This window comes from Bombina bombina, chromosome 3, assembly GCF_027579735.1.
Source record: "Bombina bombina isolate aBomBom1 chromosome 3, aBomBom1.pri, whole genome shotgun sequence".
Classification (NCBI taxonomy): domain Eukaryota; kingdom Metazoa; phylum Chordata; class Amphibia; order Anura; family Bombinatoridae; genus Bombina; species Bombina bombina.
Window position 1 is genome coordinate 47228051 of NC_069501.1, and position 20906 is coordinate 47248956.

The following is a 20906-nucleotide window of genomic DNA, read 5'->3' on the forward strand; positions in this document are numbered from 1 at the left end:
GCCGATCACCTCCATGCATTGAGCTACTGACGGGTGTTGAATGGAATGAAGGACGCGGCATGCATTTTGAAGTTTTGTTAACCTGTCTTCTGTCAGGTAAATCTTCATTTCTACAGAATCTATAAGAGTCCCCAAGAATGGAACTCTTGTGAGAGGAAAGAGAGAACTCTTCTTTTCGTTCACTTTCCATCCATGCGACCTTAGAAATGCCAGAACTAACTCTGTATGAGACTTGGCAGTTTGAAAGCTTGAAGCTTGTATTAGAATGTCGTCTAGGTACGGAGCTACCGAAATCCCTCGCGGTCTTAGTACCGCTAGAAGGGCACCCAGAACCTTTGTGAAGATTCTTGGAGCCGTAGCCAATCCGAATGGAAGAGCTACAAACTGGTAGTGCCTGTCTAAGAAGGCAAACCTTAAATACCGGTGATGATCTTTGTGGATCGGTATGTGAAGGTAAGCATCCTTTAAATCCACTGTGGTCATGTACTGACCCTCTTGGATCATGGGTAAGATTGTCCGAATAGTTTCCATTTTGAACGATGGAACTCTTAGGAATTTGTTTAGAGTCTTTAAATCTAAGATTGGCCTGAAAGTTCCCTCTTTTTTGGGAACCACAAACAGGTTTGAGTAGAACCCTTGTCCTTGTTCCGACCACGGAACCGGATGGATCACTCCCATTGTTAACAGATCTTGTACGCAGCGTAGAAACGCTTCTTTCTTTATCTGGTTTGTTGACAACCTTGACAGATGAAATCTCCCTCTTGGGGGAGATAATTTGAAGTCTAGAAGGTATCCCTGAGATATGATCTCTAGTGCCCAGGGATCCTGAACATCTCTTGCCCAGGCCTGGGCGAAGAGAGAGAGTCTGCCCCCTACTAGATCCGGTCCCGGATCGGGGGCTCTCGGTTCATGCTGTCTTTGGGGCAGCAGCAGGTTTCCTGGCCTGCTTGCTTTTGTTCCAGGACTGGTTAGGCTTCCAGCCTTGCCTGTAACGAGCAACAGCTCCTTCCTGTTTTGGTGCAGTGGAGGTTGATGCTGCTCCTGTTTTGAAATTCCGAAAGGGACGAAAATTAGACTGTCTAGCCTTAGCTTTGGCCTTGTCTTGAGGTAGGGCGTGGCCCTTACCTCCCGTAATGTCAGCGATAATTTCTTTCAAACCGGGCCCGAATAAGGACTGCCCCTTGAAAGGTATATTAAGTAATTTGGACTTAGAAGTAACATCAGCTGACCAGGATTTTAGCCACAGTGCCCTGCGTGCCTGTATGGCGAATCCTGAGTTCTTAGCCGTAAGTTTGGTTAAATGTACTACGGCCTCCGAAATGAAAGAATTAGCTAGTTTAAGGACTCTAAGCCTGTCCGTAATGTCGTCTAGCGTAGAGGAACTAAGGTTCTCTTCAAGCGACTCAATCCAAAATGCTGCCGCAGCCGTAATCGGCGCGATACATGCAAGGGGTTGTAATATAAAACCTTGTTGAACAAACATTTTCTTAAGGTAACCCTCTAATTTTTTATCCATTGGATCTGAGAAAGCACAGCTATCCTCCACCGGGATAGTGGTACGCTTAGCTAAAGTAGAAACTGCTCCCTCCACCTTGGGGACCGTTTGCCATAAGTCCCGAGTGGTGGCGTCTATTGGAAACATCTTTCTAAATATTGGAGGGGGTGAGAACGGCACACCGGGTCTATCCCACTCCTTAGTAACAATTTCAGTTAGTCTCTTAGGTATAGGAAAAACGTCAGTACTCGCCGGTACCGCAAAGTATTTATCCAACCTACACAGTTTCTCTGGTATTGCAACAGTGTTACAATCGTTGAGAGCTGCTAAGACCTCCCCTAGTAGTACACGGAGGTTCTCCAATTTAAATTTAAAATTTGAAATATCTGAGTCCAATCTGTTTGGATCAGAACCGTCACCCACAGAATGAAGCTCTCCGTCCTCATGCTCTGCGAGCTGTGATGCAGTATCAGACATGGCCCTAGCATTGTCAGCGCACTCTGTTCTCACCCCAGAGTGATCACGCTTGCCTCTTAGTTCAGGTAATTTAGACAAAACTTCAGTCATAACAGTAGCCATATCTTGTAATGTTATCTGTAATGGCCGCCCAGATGTACTAGGCGCCAAAATATCACGCACCTCCCGGGCGGGAGATGCAGGTACTGTCGCGTGAGGCGAGTTAGTCGGCATAACTCTCCCCTCGCTGTTTGGTGAAATTTGTTCACATTGTACAGATTGACTTTTATTTAAAGTAGCATCAATACAGTTAGTACATAAATTTCTATTGGGCTCCACCTTGGCATTGGAACAAATGACACAGATATCTTCCTCTGAGTCAGACATGTTTAACACACTAGCAAAAAAACTTACAACTTGGTTATAATCTTTTTTAGCAAAAAAAAGGCACTGTGCCTCAAAGAGGTACTAACGATTAAATAACAGTTGAAATAATGAACTGAAAAACAGTTATTGCATCAAATTTTAAAACAACACAACTTTTAGCAAAGGTTTGTTCCCATTAGTAAAAAACAACACTAATTAAATTTGTACATAAGAAAACAAAACAACGTTTTTTATACACAGTCACTATAAGAATTCTCACAGCTCTGCTGAGAGAATTTACCTCCCTTCAAAGAAGTTTGAAGACCCCTGAGATCTGTCAGAGATGAACCGGATCATGCAGGAAATATAAAAGTAGCTGACTGGAATTTTTTGATGCGTAGCAAAGAGCGCCAAAAACGGCCCCTCCCTCTCCCACACAGCAGTGAAGAGAAACGAAACTGTCACAATTAAAGCAAAAAACTGCCAAGTGGAAAATAATGCCCAAACATTTATTCACACAGTACCTCAGCAATGTAAACGATTCTACATACCAGCAAAAACGTTTAACATGAGAATAGTTATTAAAAGGATTAGTGACCTTTAACACAGTAGTTCCGGTGAAATACCATCCCCAGAATACTGAAGTGTATACATACATGTCATTTTAACGGTATGGCAGGCTTTTCTCATCAATTCCATTCAGAAAATAAAAACTGCCACATACCTCAATGCAGATTCATCTGCCCGCTGTCCCCTGATCTGAAGCCTTTACCTCCCTCAGATGGTCGAGAACAGCAATATGATCTTAACGACTCCGGTTAAAATCATAGTAAAAAATCTCTGTCAGATTCTTCCTCAAACTCTGCCAGAGAAGTAATAACACGCTCCGGTGCTATTTTAAAATAACAAACTTTTGATTGAAGTCATAAAAACTAAGTATAATCACCATAGTCCTCTCACACATCCTATCTAGTCGTTGGGTGCAAGAGAATGACTGGGACTGACGTAGAGGGGAGGAGCTATATGCAGCTCTGCTGGGTGAATCCTCTTGCATTTCCTGTTGGGGAGGAGTTATATCCCAGAAGTAATGATGACCCGTGGACTGATCACACATAACAGAAGAAACATTGTTGCAAACACTTTTGGCATATGGTGCTCAAGTCATGTGAACACTTCTGAGCCTACCTAGGCATGCTCTTATGAAAAGAGCTACATTTAATAATAGGATATCGAGAGAACAAAGTAAGACAAACTGAAAATGAATAATTGAAAGTAATTTGTATAAAAGTTAACAGGGATTTCTGAACATTCTAGCAGTTTTACCCCTGTGGCGAGCATCTCCCCATTGCGCTCATAGGCCAGAGCTGTGACAGGTGCTGTGTGTGGTTTGAACGCCTGTTTCAAATTTATCTCTGCACTTTGTGTGCCAGTGCGCCCAGCAATAAGCTTGAACCTGTGGGGGTTATATACTTCCAGGATGCGCACAACTCCATCCTCAAAGCCAACAGCGAACAGACCACCTTTAGGATTGACCTATTAAAGTGACAATAAATAAATATTACAATCGTATGTTGAATCTCTATATGAAACAAAACAAAAACAATAAAGACCAAATATCTTGGGTGGAGTGACCATATATTAATGTACTGAAAAATAAAAATGCAATAGAGAGCGGAAATATGACATTCAGGCACACAAAACCTGGCCAACATTTACAACATTTGTTAAGTATGTAAAACCATGTTTAAATACATAAATATTAACTACCTGTAGAAATATATAAATCCCATTTCCCATTGATAAATTAACTCACCATACGAGGAGCCCATGCCAGAGATGTGCCTCCTTGTTTGAATTTCATTTCAGCCAATGGAGATTTCCCACTGAAGTCATATAGCCGGACTGATCCTTAAAACAAAAAACTACTTTTTGAGCAAATAAAAAAGCATGGAGTGATCCTGGCTATGCTACAGAGAGATATTTATTTGGCTTTACAATACTAGTTTATGGGTTGCTACTACTGGCTTTTATGGAATGTTTCACTATAAACTTTATCAGAACTTACGATCAAGCGAGGTGGTGGCCATCAGGTAGTAAGAAGGAGATGCATCTAGGGCTTTGATCCTTCCAGCATGGAAAGAGAACAAGCACTCTGGGTCTTGAGTCTTTAGAAAAATAAAAAAAATGTATGTACTGCATATTTGTATATATATATATATATATATATATATATATATATATATATATATATATTAATAATGTCAAACAGTGATAAAGTATTTTAGATTTTTTCAATTAAAGAAATAAAAAAACTTACAATATTTGAAAATGAGAGGTCCAGTTTCCATATAGCTCCGTTTGCATCCTACAAATACAATAACATATTAGATGTTAATAATTGCTAAATATATTGTAAATATCTTATTAGTATCTAATATTTGTAAAGCATCAGGGTATTCAGTAGGGCAGTGAACACAATCATGGTGGACATACAATTCATTACATTATATTGAGTTCCACTTCAGATGTTAGAACTGACAATACAAAATGACAGAGAAGGACAGCTATGATCTGATGAGGGACATTAAACACTAAGGGCTATATTATAAATGAAGCACTTTCACTATAGCGCTAATTGCACTAGAAGTAAACTTTTTGAGCGTGTTGCGTTGCGCTGGTATTATAAGTTGAAAGTAAAAAGTTATCGAGCTTGCGCTAACCCGACGCGCACAAAAAGCGTGCGCTTTTATGTATTCACCCATAGAAGTCAATAGAGAAAAAAAAAAGTGGAAAAAAGCCTAACACCCCACTCTCACACAAACCCGATTGCATATTCTCATGTGCGCTAATCCGACTTGAAAATATGAATATTTCACATTCCAATGTTCTGCACATTGCAGAATATATTCTATTTATTCATAAATACATATTTCTATATATTTCTGATGGTATTTTGGAACAATATATATCTATGGTACTTTGTAATGTATTTTTGATGTATATCTTGTGACAGTTTTTTGTTTCACAAAATAGTTAACCACATATCTGAGGACGCGGTAATCATTCTAGCGTAAATTGCGATTGCGCTCAAGCAATTGCGTTTACTTTGAACTTTTAATACCAGCGCAATATAACCTGCGAACAAATGATAGCGAAAACACAATATCGGTTGCGCGCAAATGTTTGTACTCCTCTCATAATCTGGCCCAAAATACATTTTATGAACATAGGGCTAGATTACAAGTGGAGAACTAATTTATTGCACGCCCGAAAATTTGCCCATTTGCAGGCAGGCGATAAAAAAACAGCCATTACAAGTGGCTGGTTATTGCTACTGTGAGCTTGCAGATTATATCTCTGGTTAATTTTGTAAAAGTGCCCCAAATGCCTTCAAAATAGAGGGCATTATAGTTTTTATTTAAAAAAAATGTAGCCTTTGGGGGCGGAGTCCGGAGCCCATGAGAGTAGCTGCATAATCTTGCTGCTCTGATCCTAACTATCCAATATACACCTTTATCTATCGTTTCTCATAGAGTTGAAACTTGGAAAATCCTTTGAACACACCGTGGACTCTTATCTAACAGTTGGTGTAAGCCAAATTTATCCTCAGGTGTTCCTTTTTTGAATCAGGATCGGGGCTTTACTCTGAACTTATATAAGTGGCGCCCATCTCGTGGCTGCGGATTTTTACAAATCTACCCGGACTACCAAGCTATACTGAGGACGTTTACCATCATTTAGACCCCCCGGCGGGTTCTCTCTGCAGACCTGTCGTTAAGGAGCAGTGCTACCTCATAAGTCATTGCAATAAAAGCACAAATCACTATCACCCATTAGAAGTGTATCAGCGTACCATTCATTGTGGGGAACTAATACCATATATGTCAAATGGAGCCTAACGACTTTACATAGAGGCAGATTAAGGACCTTTTGGATGAGCACATTCTACGTCTGAGGTGTGCATTAACAGCAGCTTGGGACAATGGCATCGACCCCAACCATCAGCCTCAAACTGACATTGACAAAAGAGAAGATTCCATGATGGAGCTTGCTAACAAAGATGGGGTAATGTTATCTCTGCCAACTCTAACTCTTACTGCTCCGTTTCCGATTTCAACAGAGGCTCCGGTGAGATGCGATTTGGGAGAGGAAGCAGAACAACACACCATTGTGCAGATAAATGCTGCGATCTTAAAGCTAGCCATGCCGGTACTGGGAGGTGAAGTGTGCATACCTGTTGCGGCTGCAGCTCTGGCCCTATTTCCATTCCGCCTCAGACCTAGCCTCTTAGGGGGCCGCAGTTGGAAGCCAAATGTGCAGGGACTTGTTTCAGGACTATTCAGGACAGCACGTTGAACTAGCTTGTTACAAAACAGGAGTGGGCTAAATACTAAGGTATAAGAGGTCAAGGTTGCTGAGTGGTAATTCACGGAGGTCCCAGCATGAACAGATCATTTAGACCTATGGTCATGAATGGGTTACTGTATGAGAAAATGCTGCTCACTTGTATTTTGCACCGCAAGGTTTTACTTTTCAGCTGCCAGTTGCGTTCTTATGTTTGGATGTATACTACCTCTATATTCTTATTCTTACTGTATTTACTAGTTATAGATTAATTGGGGCTGTTGAAGTGAAATACTACAAATGTTTTCCATGCAAGCTGATGTTGGTTGGTTATTACGTTATGCGTTGAATTTTTGTTTGATGTACATCTGCAGAACAAATGAAGGTTTCTATAATACCTCTGTTAAATGGCTTCTAGCTATACTTTCTGTATTGTAACGCTTACAATCTTTATAGTGATTTTGCACCTGTCAGTTAGAGATTTCATAAAGTTAGTGGGGCAGAAAACTGAAGATATTCCTCTTATAAGTACTTGGTAGTATTCATTCCAGAAATTGTACGTTTATTCCATATAATTTCTACAGGTCAAGTATAGACACCTACTCAAACTGGTCAGACCCTATATATGTATGTTTACGGCATTTGACAGATTGAGACTTGATAAAAAGGATTCAATAGCTAAATAGAGATATCATGGGTAAATGCAGCCAGTCATAGTAACCGAACTCTCTCTTATGAAGTATTTGCAGGTCAAATATCTTTCTTCTTTCCCATCTTGAAGCCATAACTTTGCCAATGTTACTTTTATTTAGATGTCCCTAGTTGTATATAAGAATAACTGTCTCCTATCTCTCACTAGTATGACCTGGGTCTCGCTGTTTGCGGCCGAGACTGCAAGATCCCATATTTTCCTAGAAGCAAGTAGAAGTCTCATATCTGGATTTACGTTTGTGATAGCTGTGTTAATAATAACCCCTGCTGAGAAGAAATCCTAACTTAGCTCCATATTAGGTTATCAACATAGTGTAGAGTGTATCTTCTTTTTTTTTTTTTCTTCCCTATTTTATTATACCAATAAGCCTAATATCATTGTACTAGCTGAAGCATTTGTCGTGCAAATCTATATCATAATCTATAGTTTTGATCATAATCCTGCTCACCTTAAGACATGTGTCCCTACTTCTAACTTTGTGCAGCTTCTTTGATATTAAAATGCCACTCATGGTTGAACTCCATTGAGGCCCTTATATTTTAGACTTTTATGGTATATTCATTCTATTGGAAAAGCAATTTTATTTTCCCCCCTATCTTCCATATATTTTTACATACCCATATTTGAGGTCCAAGAGTGGCCTCTGGTATCATTTGGGAGGCTCTCAAGAATAATAGGCATCCTATTTGTATATTGTATCTCTAAAATGACCTGTTGAAATATACTATGTACCTATGGACTTGTACCGTATGAAGCTTGTATATTATTATTCTTACGCTTGTTTGTTTTTTTTCTGTTTATGTATGCCTTACCTAGAACCTTATTAAAAAAAAATGTAGCCTTTTTTTTTTTTTTTAAATAAAAAATTGCACAAGGCATTTTTGGGGCTTTAAAGTGTGTGGGATGTTAGAAAAGAAATGACACTGAAAAGTGCCTTTACATTGCGTTCTATGGGAACTGTGTGTTCCCAGTAAATATATATGTATATGCTTATATATTTATGTGTTAATATGTGTATATACACATACATATATATGTATATACGATTAAATATATCAGTATATATGATTAATATTTGAGCCCTTGAAGGAGGACAAAAGAAATGGATCTTGGTTTAACTGCTGATAAAAGTACTTCAATGAACATTAGCAGAAGTATCAATCAATCAATGAGCACGAATAGGAAGTGCCAATCAGCCAATTAGTAATAATATGAAGTACCAAACTGACAGCTGTACAAACTATAAAAATGAAAAGCTTTAATTACTACCATAAAAAAAACATAATTTTTGCTTACCTGATAAATTATTTTCTTTCTTGGCAGTGAGAGTCCTTTAAATCCATTCATAACCTTTGGGAAATACATCACCTAGCCACCAGGAGGCAAACACACCCCAAACAAAGCATTAAATATCACTCTCACTTCCCCTACCCTCTCAGTAGTTCAAGGCAAGGATAAGAAAAACAGTCCTAAGTACTAGGTACCACCACTTGAAGCACCTTTCTTCCAAAGGAAGCCTCTGCTAAGTCAAAAACATCAAATCTGTAAAATTTTGTGAAAGTATGTAAAGAGGACCAAGTAGCAGCCTTACATATCTGTTTAACTAAAGCCTCATTCTTGAAGGCCCAGGAAAAAGACACTGCACAAGTAGAATGTGCTGTAATCCTTGATAGAGGCTGATGGCCTGCTTCTTTATACGCCATGCATCAGAGTATCAATCACCACCTCACAATAACTTCAATAGAACAAAAACTATGCATTTAATCTCCATGCAGTCAACTTCAAATAATCTATATTTAGATAGAAGAACGGACCCTGCGCTAGAAGGTCCACACTCTGAGGTAGTCGCCATGGAGAAGCAGATGACATCCTCACGAGGTCTGCATACCAAGTCCTGCATGGCAACATGGGAGCCAACAGAATTGCTGGAATTTCCTCCCATTTGATTCAAGCTATTACTCGAGGGAGCAGAACAATCAGAGGAAAAAGATACACTAGATTGAAATGCCAAGGAACTGCTAAAGCATCCAGCAACTCCGCCTGAGGATCTTAAGATCTTGACCCGTAACTTTGTAGTTTGGCATTAAGATGGGAAGTCATCAGATCTATCTCCGGGCACCCCCACCTGCGGGTGATATAGCAAAACACCTCCTAGTTTAGCGACCATTCCCCGGGGTGCAGAGTCTGTCTCAGATTCTGCTTCCCAATTGTCCACGCGTGGAATGTGGATAGCTGATTTGGCATTAATATGTCTCTGCCCATTGAAGGATACGAAACACCTCCATTATCGCCAGAGAACTGCGAGTTCTGAAGCAAAAAAGAGAAAGTGATGAGCACCGAGCCAGTAGGGTTAAATTGTAATAACTTTATTATATTGGTAAAAACAACATAATTTATGTAAGAACTTACCTGATAAATTCATTTCTTTCATATTAGCAAGAGTCCATGAGCTAGTGACGTATGGGATATACATTCCTACCAGGAGGGGCAAAGTTTCCCAAACCTCAAAATGCCTATAAATACACCCCTCACCACACCCACAATTTAGTTTAACGAATAGCCAAGAAGTGGGGTGATAAGAAAAAAAGTGCGAAAGCATATAAAATAAGGAATTGGAATAATTGTGCTTTATACAAAATCATAACCACCACAAAAAAAGGGCGGGCCTCATGGACTCTTGCTAATATGAAAGAAATGAATTTATCAGGTAAGTTCTTACATAAATTATGTTTTCTTTCATGTAATTAGCAAGAGTCCATGAGCTAGTGACGTATGGGATAATGACTACCCAAGAAGTGGATCTTTCCACACAAGAGTCACTAGAGAGGGAGGGATAAAATAAAGACAGCCAATTCCTGCTGAAAAATCCACACCCAAAATAAAGTTTAACGAAAAACATAAGCAGAAGATTCAAACTGAAACCGCTGCCTGAAGTACTTTTCTACCAAAGACTGCTTCAGAAGAAGAAAATACATCAAAATGGTAGAATTTAGAAAAAGTATGCAAAGAGGACCAAGTAGCTGCTTTGCAGATCTGGTCAACCGAAGCTTCATTCCTAAACGCCCAGGAAGTAGAAACTGACCTAATAGAATGAGCTGTAATTCTCTGAGGCGGAGTCTTACCCGACTCAACATAGGCAAGATGAATGAAAGATTTCAACCAAGATGCCAAAGAAATGGCAGAAGCTTTCTGGCCTTTTCTAGAACCGGAAAAGATAACAAATAGACTAGAAGTCTTACGAAAAGATTTCGTAGCTTCAACATAATATTTCAAAGCTCTAACAACATCTAAAGAATGCAACGATTTCTCCTTAGAATTCTTAGGATTAGGACATAATGAAGGAACCACAATTTCTCTACTAATGTTGTTGGAATTCACAACTTTAGGTAAAAATTCCAAAGAAGTTCGCAACACCGCCTTATCCTGATGAAAAATCAGAAAAGGAGACTCACAAGAAAGAGCAGATAATTCAGAAACTCTTCTGGCAGAAGAGATGGCCAAAAGGAACAAAACTTTCCAAGAAAGTAATTTAATGTCCAATGAATGCATAGGTTCAAACGGAGGAGCTTGAAGAGCTCCCAAAACCAAATTCAAACTCCAAGGAGGAGAAATTGACTTAATGACAGGTTTTATACGAACCAAAGCTTGTACAAAACAATGAATATCAGGAAGAATAGCAATCTTTCTGTGAAAAAGAACAGAAAGAGCAGAGATTTGTCCTTTCAAAGAACTTGCGGACAAACCCTTATCTAAACCATCCTGAAGGAACTGTAAAATTCTCGGTATTCTAAAAGAATGCCAGGAAAAATGATGAGAAAGACACCAAGAAATATAAGTCTTCCAGACTCTATAATATATCTCTCGAGATACAGATTTACGAGCCTGTAACATAGTATTAATCACAGAGTCAGAGAAACCTCTTTGACCAAGAATCAAGCGTTCAATCTCCATACCTTTAAATTTAAGGATTTCAGATCCTGATGGAAAAAAGGACCTTGTGACAGAAGGTCTGGTCTTAACGGAAGAGTCCACGGTTGGCAAGAGGCCATCCGGACAAGATCCGCATACCAAAACCTGTGAGGCCATGCCGGAGCTACCAGGAGAACAAACGAGCATTCCTTCAGAATCTTGGAGATTACTCTTGGAAGAAGAACTAGAGGCGGAAAGATATAGGCAGGATGATACTTCCAGGGAAGTGATAATGCATCCACTGCCTCCGCCTGAGGATCCCGGGATCTGGACAGATACCTGGGAAGTTTCTTGTTTAGATGAGACGCCATCAGATCTATTTCTGGAAGTTCCCACATTTGAACAATCTGAAGAAATACCTCTGGGTGAAGAGACCATTCGCCCGGATGCAACGTTTGGCGACTGAGATAATCCGCTTCCCAATTGTCTACACCTGGAATATGAACCGCAGAGATTAGACAGGAGCTGGATTCCGCCCAAACCAAAATTCGAGATACTTCTTTCATAGCCAGAGGACTGTGAGTCCCTCCTTGATGATTGATGTATGCCACAGTTGTGACATTGTCTGTCTGAAAACAAATGAACGATTCTCTCTTCAGAAGAGGCCAAAACTGAAGAGCTCTGAAAATTGCACGGAGTTCCAAAATATTGATCGGTAATCTCACCTCCTGAGATTCCCAAACTCCTTGTGCCGTCAGAGATCCCCACACAGCTCCCCAACCTGTGAGACTTGCATCTGTTGAAATTACAGTCCAGGTCGGAAGCACAAAAGAAGCCCCCTGAATTAAACGATGGTGATCTGTCCACCATGTTAGAGAGTGTCGAACAATCGGTTTTAAAGATATTAATTGAGATATCTTTGTGTAATCCTTGCACCATTGCTTCAGCATACAGAGCTGAAGAGGTCGCATGTGAAAACGAGCAAAGGGGATCGCGTCCGATGCAGCAGTCATAAGACCTAGAATTTCCATGCATAAGGCTACCGAAGGGAATGATTGTGACTGAAGGTTTCGACAAGCTGTAATCAATTTTAAACGTCTCTTGTCTGTTAAAGACAGAGTCATGGACACTGAATCCATCTGAAAAACCCAGAAAGGTTACCTTTGTCTGAGGAATCAAAGAACTTTTTGGTAAATTGATCCTCCAACCATGATCTTGAAGAAACAACACAAGTCGATTCGTATGAGATTCTGCTAAATGTAAAGACTGAGCAAGTACCAAGATATCGTCCAAATAAGGAAATACCACAATACCCTGTTCTCTGATTACAGACAGCAGGGCACCGAGAACCTTTGTAAAAATTCTTGGAGCTGTAGCTAGGCCAAACGGCAGAGCCACAAACTGGTAATGCTTGTCTAGGAAAGAGAATCTCAGAAACTGATAGTGATCTGGATGAATCGGAATATGCAGATATGCATCCTGTAAATCTATTGTGGACATATAATTCCCTTGCTGAACAAAAGGTAAGATAGTCCTTACAGTTACCATCTTGAATGTTGGTATCCTTACATAACGATTCAATATTTTTAGATCCAGAACTGGTCTGAAGGAATTCTCCTTCTTTGGTACAATGAAGAGATTTGAATAAAACCCCATCCCCTGTTCCGAAACTGGAACTGGCATAATTACTCCAGTCAACTCTAGATCTGAAACACATTTCAGAAATGCTTGAGCTTTTACTGGATTTACTGGGACACGGGAAAGAAAAAATCTCTTTGCAGGAGGTCTCAACTTGAAACAAATTCTGTACCCTTCTGAAACAATGCTCTGAATCCAAAGATTGTGAACAGAATTGACCCAAATTTCTTTGAAAAAACGTAACCTGCCCCCTACCAGCTGAGCTGGAATGAGGGCCGCACCTTCATGTGGACTTAGAAGCAGGCTTTGCCTTTCTAGCTGGCTTGGATTTATTCCAGACTGGAGATGGTCTCCAAACTGAAACTGCTCCTGAGGATGAAGGATCAGGCTTTTGTTCTTTGTTGAAACGAAAGGAACGAAAACGATTATTAGCCCTGTTTTTACCTTTAGATTTTTTATCCTGTGGTAAAAAAGTTCCTTTCCCACCAGTAACAGTTGAAATAATGGAATCCAACTGAGAACCAAATAATTTGTTACCCTGGAAAGAAATGGAAAGTAAAGTTGATTTAGAAGCCATATCAGCATTCCAAGTTTTAAGCCATAAAGCTCTTCTAGCTAAAATAGCTAGAGACATAAACCTGACATCAACTCTGATAATATAAAAAATGGCATCACAGATAAAATTATTAGCATGTTGAAGAAGAATAATAATATCATGAGAATCACGATGTGTTACTTGTTGCGCTAAAGTTTCCAACCAAAAAGTTGAAGCTGCAGCAACATCAGCCAAAGATATAGCAGGTCTAAGAAGATTACCTGAACACAGATAAGCTTTTCTTAGAAAGGACTCCATTTTCCTATCTAGAGGATCCTTAAACGAAGTACCATCTGACGTAGGAATAGTAGTACGTTTAGCAAGGGTAGAAATAGCCCCATCAACTTTAGGGATCTTGTCCCAAAATTCTAATCTGTCAGGCGGCACAGGATATAATTGCTTAAAACGTTTAGAAGGAGTAAATGAATTACCCAAATTATCCCATTCTTTGGAAATTACTGCAGAAATAGCATCAGGGACAGGAAAAACTTCTGGAATAACTACAGGAGTTTTAAAAACCTTATTTAAACGTTTAGATTTAGTATCAAGAGGACCAGAATCCTCTATTTCTAAAGCAATTAGGACTTCTTTAAGTAAAGAACGAATAAATTCCATTTTAAATAAATATGAAGATTTATCAGCATCAACCTCTGAGACAGAATCCTCTGAACCAGAGGAATCATCAGAATCAGAATGATGATGTTCAGTTAAAAATTCATCTGTAGGGAGAGAAGTTTTAAAAGATTTTTTATGTTTACTAGAAGGAGAAATAACAGACATAGCCTTCTTTATGGATTCAGAAACAAAATCTCTTATATTATCAGGAACATTCTGCACCTTAGATGTTGAAGGAACTGCAACAGGCAATGGTACTTTACTAAAGGAAATATTATCTGCTTTAACAAGTTTGTCATGACAATCAATACAAACAACAGCTGGAGGAATAGCTACCAAAAGTTTACAGCAGATACACTTAGCTTTGGTAGATTCAGCACTTGACAGCGATTTTCCTGTAGTATCTTCTGACTCAGATGCAACGTGAGACATCTTGCAATATGTAAGAGAAAAAAACAACATATATATAAAGCAAAATTGATCAAATTCCTTAAATGACAGTTTCAGGAATGGGAAAAAATGCCAAAGAACAAGCTTCTAGCAACCAGAAGCAATAAAAAATGAGACTTAAATAATGTGGAGACAAGAGTGACGCCCATATTTTTTCGCGCCAAATAAGACGCCCACATTATTTGGCGCCTAAATGCTTTTTGGCGCCAAAAATGACGCCACATCCGGAACGCCGACATTTTTGGCGCAAAATAACGTCAAAAAGTGACGCAACTTCCGGCGACACGTATGACGCCGGAAACGGAAATAGAATTTTTGCGCCAAAAAAGTCCGCGCCAAGAATGACGCAATAAAATGAAGCATTTTCAGCCCCCGCGAGCCTAACAGCCCACAGGGAAAAAGTCAAATTTTAAGGTAAGAAAAAATGTTAAATTAAAATGCATTATCCCAAATATGAAACTGACTGTCTGAAAAATAAGGAAAGTTGAACATTCTGAGTCAAGGCAAATAAATGTTTGAATACATATATTTAGAACTTTATAAACAAAGTGCCCAACCATAGCTAGGAGTGTCACAAAAAATAAGACTTACTTACCCCAGGACACTCATCTACATATAGTAGATAGCCAAACCAGTACTGAAACGAGAATCAGTAGAGGTAATGGTATATATAAGAGTATATCGTCGATCTGAAAAGGGAGGTAAGAGATGAATCTCTACGACCGATAACAGAGAACCTATGAAATAGACCCCTTAGAAGGAGATCACTGCATTCAAATAGGCAATACTCCTCACATCCCTCTGACATTCACTGCACGCTGAGAGGAAAACCGGGCCCCAACTTGCTGCGGAGCGCATATCAACGTAGAATCTAGCACAAACTTACTTCACCACCTCCATCGGAGGCAAAGTTTGTAAAACTAAATTGTGGGTGTGGTGAGGGGTGTATTTATAGGCATTTTGAGGTTTGGGAAACTTTGCCCCTCCTGGTAGGAATGTATATCCCATACGTCACTAGCTCATGGACTCTTGCTAATTACATGAAAGAAATAAGGGTTACATATACCTTAAGTAAAACCTTCAATGCGGGATACAGAAAATGAAAACATAGGCTGACATGTTTCGGCTCCTAGCCATACTCATAGCCCCGGGGATGGGCGTAGAAAGCACATGCCCTGAAGAACAGTTCCTGAGACAACCACCAAGGAAGAGACTCTCTCATTACTGGATCCAGAGATGTTGTCTGAGACAGATCTAAGTGGTTCCCATTCCTTCGATTGAGCATACATAACTGTAGAGGTCTCAGATGAAAGCGAGCAAAAGGAATATCATCCGAAGCTGCCACCATAAGACCTACCACCTCCGTGCATTGAGCCACCGATGGCCGAGGAGTGGATTGAAGTAGACGGCAGGCAGCCTGAAGCTTCTCCCTGCGTTGATCTGTGAGATAAATACACATGCTGACAGAATCTATGATGATCGTGTTGGAAACGAGAGAGCTCTTTTCTAGATTTAATTTCCAGCCATGCATCTAAAGATACCAAAAAATATGCTTCCACAGGACTCCCCTATAGTCTGACTACTGCAAGGATCACCCCTAGAACTTTAGTAAAAATCTTGGGAACCATAGCTAGATCAAATTGAAGAGCTATGAACTGGGAATGCTTGTCCAGGAAAGCAAAACATCAGTACTGAAAATGAACTCTTAGAGAAAATGAAGCTATGCATCGCGTATATCTAAGATGGTCATGAATTGACCTACCTGCATGAGAAGAAGAATGAAACTGATGGTCTCCATCTGATGAGGTACCCTTAAGAATTAGGGAGGGACTACAGGAACAGAACCCTTCTCCTCTCTCCGCCTAAGGGATGGGAACATAACTCCCCTAGGTACCATATAATCTACACCGCTCAGTAAGTGGTTAATTTCTTCTGGGTTCCTGAGATCCTTGAAAGGAGTAACCTGTCCCATGAAGTGCGAGATCGAAAACTTACATTGTGTCCCAGAGATATAATGTCCAGAACCCCCTGGGTGAACTGGCCCAATATTTCTGAAACAGAGATAGTATCCCATAAAGGAAAACAGAATTTATGCTTACCTGATAAATTACTTTCTCCAACGGTGTGTCCGGTCCACGGCGTCATCCTTACTTGTGGGATATTCTCTTCCCCAACAGGAAATGGCAAAGAGCCCAGCAAAGCTGGTCACATGATCCCTCCTAGGCTCCGCCTTCCCCAGTCATTCGACCGACGTAAAGGAGGAATATGCATAGGAGAAATCATATGATACCGTGGTGACTGTAGTTAGAGAAAATAATTCATCAGACCTGATTAAAAAACCAGGGCGGGCCGTGGACCGGACACACCGTTGGAGAAAGTAATTTATCAGGTAAGCATAAATTCTGTTTTCTCCAACATAGGTGTGTCCGGTCCACGGCGTCATCCTTACTTGTGGGAACCAATACCAAAGCTTTAGGACACGGATGATGGGAGGGAGCAAATCAGGTCACCTAGATGGAAGGCACCACGGCCTGCAAAACCTTTCTCCCAAAAATAGCCTCAGAAGAAGCAAAAGTATCAAATTTGTAAAATTTGGTAAAAGTGTGCAGTGAAGACCAAGTCGCTGCCTTACATATCTGATCAACAGAAGCCTCGTTCTTGAAGGCCCATGTGGAAGCCACGGCCCTAGTGGAGTGAGCTGTGATTCTTTCAGGAGGCTGCCGTCCGGCAGTCTCATAAGCCAACCGGATGATGCTTTTAAGCCAAAAAGAGAGAGAGGTAGAAGTTGCTTTTTGACCTCTCCTTTTACCAGAATAAACAACAAACAAGGAAGATGTTTGTCTGAAATCCTTTGTAGCCTCTAAATAGAATTTTAGAGCACAAACTACATCCAAATTGTGCAACAAACGTTCCTTCTTTGAAACTGGATTCGGACACAAAGAAGGCACGACTATCTCCTGGTTAATATTTTTGTTAGAAACAACTTTCGGAAGAAAACCAGGTTTAGTACGCAAAACCACCTTATCTGCATGGAACACCAGATAAGGAGGAGAACACTGCAGAGCAGATAACTCTGAAACTCTTCTTGCAGAAGAAATTGCAACCAAAAACAAAACTTTCCAAGATAATAACTTTATATCAACGGAATGTAGGGGTTCAAACGGAACCCCCTGAAGAACTGAAAGAACTAAATTGAGACTCCAAGGAGGAGTCAAAGGTTTGTAAACAGGCTTGATTCTAACCAGAGCCTGAACAAAAGCTTGAACATCTGGCACAGCCGCCAGCTTTTTGTGAAGTAAAACAGATAAAGCAGAAATCTGTCCCTTCAAAGAACTTGCAGATAATCCTTTCTCCAAACCCTCTTGAAGAAAGGATAGAATCTTAGGAATTTTTATCTTGTTCCATGGGAATCCTTTAGATTCACACCAACAGATATATTTTTTCCATATTTTATGGTAGATTTTTCTAGTTACAGGCTTTCTAGCCTGAACAAGAGTATCAATGACAGAATCTGAGAACCCTCGCTTTGATAAAATCAAGCGTTCAATCTCCAAGCAGTCAGTTGGAGTGAGGCCAGATTCGGATGTTCGAACGGACCTTGAACAAGAAGGTCCTGTCTCAAAGGTAGCTTCCATGGTGGAGCCGATGACATATTCACCAGGTCTGCATACCAAGTCCTGCGTGGCCACGCAGGAGCTATCAAGATCACCGATACCCTCTCCTGTTTGATCCTGGCTACCAGCCTGGGAATGAGAGGAAACGGTGGGAACACATAAGCTAGGTTGAAGGTCCAAGGTGCTACTAGTGCATCCACTAGAGTCGCCTTGGGATCCCTGGATCTGGACCCGTAGCAAGGAACCTTGAAGTTCTGACGAGACGCCATCAGATCCATGTCTGGAATGCCCCACAATTGAATTATTTGGGCAAAGATTTCCGGATGGAGTTCCCACTCCCCCGGATGAAATGTCTGACGACTCAGAAAATCCGCTTCCCAATTTTCCACTCCTGGGATGTGGATTGCAGACAAGTGGCAGGAGTGATTCTCCGCCCATTGAATTATTTTGGTCACTTCTTCCATCGCCAGGGAACTCCTTGTTCCCCCCTGATGGTTGATATACGCAACAGTCGTCATGTTGTCTGATTGAAACCTTATGAATTTGGCCTTTGCTAGCTGAGGCCAAGCCTTGAGAGCATTGAATATCGCTCTCAGTTCCAGAATGTTTATCGGAAGAAGAGATTCTTCCCGAGACCAAAGACCCTGAGCTTTCAGGGGTTCCCAGACCGCGCCCCAGCCCACCAGACTGGCGTCGGTCGTGACAATGACCCACTCTGGTCTGCGGAAGCTCATCCCTTGTGACAGGTTGTCCAGGGTCAGCCACCAACAGAGTGAATCTCTGGTCCTCTGATCTACTTGTATCGTCGGAGACAAGTCTGTATAATCCCCATTCCACTGACTGAGCATGCACAGTTGTAATGGTCTTAGATGAATTTGCGCAAAAGGAACTATGTCCATTGCCGCGACCATCAAACCTATTACTTCCATGCACTGCGCTATGGAAGGAAGAAGAACAGAATGAAGTACTTGACAAGAGCTTAGAAGTTTTGATTTTCTGGCCTCTGTCAGAAAAATCTTCATTTCTAAGGAGTCTATTATTGTTCCCAAGAAGGGAACTCTTGTTGACGGAGATAGAGAACTTTTTTCTACGTTCACTTTCCACCCGTGAGATCTGAGAAAGGCTAGGACAATGTCCGTATGAGCCTTTGCTTGTGGCAGAGACGACGCTTGAATCAGTATGTCGTCCAAGTAAGGTACTACTGCAATGCCCCTTGGTCTTAGCACCGCTAGAAGGGACCCAAGTACCTTTGTGAAAATTCTTGGAGCAGTGGCTAATCCGAATGGAAGTGCCACAAACTGGTAATGTTTGTCCAGAAAGGCGAACCTTAGGAACCGATGATGTTCCTTGTGGATAGGAATATGTAGATACGCATCCTTTAAATCCACCGTGGTCATGAATTGACCTTCCTGGATGGTAGGAAGAATTGTCCGAATGGTTTCCATTTTGAACGATGGAACCCTGAGAAATTTGTTTAGGATCTTGCCAAATTTGAAAGCTTTAACTCTTAAAATAACGGAACCGGAGCCGTTTTTATATTTAACCCCTATACAGTCCCTGGTATCTGCTTTGCTGAGACCCAACCAAGCCCAGAGGGGAATACGATACCAAATGACGCCTTCAGTAAGCTTTTTCTGTGTATCTGAGCTCCTCACACATGCATCTGCATGCCTTGCTTCCCAAAAACAACTGCGCATTAGTGGCGCGAAAATGAGGCTCTGCCTATGATTAGAAAAGGCCCCCAGTGAAAAAGGTGTCCAATACAGTGCCTGCCGTTTTTTTTTTTTTTAACATAATTCCCAAGATTAAAATAACTCCTCAAAGCTATAAACTATTAAAAATGCTTATAAAGTAATCGTTTTAGCCCAGAAAAATGTCTACCAGTCTTTAAAGCCCTTGTGAAGCCCTTTATTCTTAATAATAAAATGGCTTACCGGATCCCATAGGGAAAATGACAGCTTCCAGCATTACCAAGTCTTGTTAGAAATGTGTCATACTTCAAGCAGCAAAGTCTGCACACTGTTTCCCCCAACTGAAGTTACTTCATCTCAACAGTCCTGTGTGGAAACAGCCATCGATTTTAGTAACGGTTGCTAAAATCATCTTCCTCTTACAAACAGAAATCTTCATCTATTTTCTGTTTCAGAGTAAATAGTACATACCAGCACTATTTTAAAATAACAAACTCTTGATTGAAGAATAAAACTACATTTAAACACCAAAAAACTCTTAACCATCTCCGTGGAGATGTTGCCTGTGCAACGGCAAAGAGAATGACTGGGGAAGGCGGAGCCTAGGAGGGATCATGTGACCAGCTTTGCTGGGCTCTTTGCCATTTCCTGTTGGGGAAGAGAATATCCCACAAGTAAGGATGACGCCGTGGACCGGACACACCTATGTTGGAGAAAAGATGGTTATTGCAAGGCAATAAATAGCAACCGCACAAAATGCATAAAATACTGTAGATTTCATAGAGGGAAAACTACGAGATTGCATAGCAATGAACAACAACAGTATAAAATATACTGAAGTATCCCATTTAAGGGAGAAAATTTGAATGTACCCAAAGAATAATCATGACACAAGCCATGAAATTACCAGAAAATCCCATAGCGGTGAATCATGTTATTGTACAGCAATGAAAAGAAACAGTACAAGATATGTAGATTCCCCAGGAAAACATTGTATTGCATGGCAATAAATAATTATTGA

The 20906-nt window shown here is 40.5% G+C and overlaps 1 protein-coding gene across 1 annotated transcript in view; it reads right to left on the reverse strand.

Moving 5' to 3' along the window:
- The window catches only part of CFAP44 (cilia and flagella associated protein 44), a 296056-nt gene that overhangs the window by 193100 nt on the left and 82050 nt on the right, over positions 1-20906 (reverse strand). The window contains exons 11-14 of the mRNA XM_053705145.1: positions 4635-4682; positions 4383-4482; positions 4131-4225; positions 3641-3850 (exon numbers count right to left, since the gene is read on the reverse strand). Of these exons, the coding sequence (XP_053561120.1) occupies positions 3641-3850; positions 4131-4225; positions 4383-4482; positions 4635-4682 (453 nt within the window). The remainder of the gene's footprint in view (positions 1-3640; positions 3851-4130; positions 4226-4382; positions 4483-4634; positions 4683-20906) is intronic.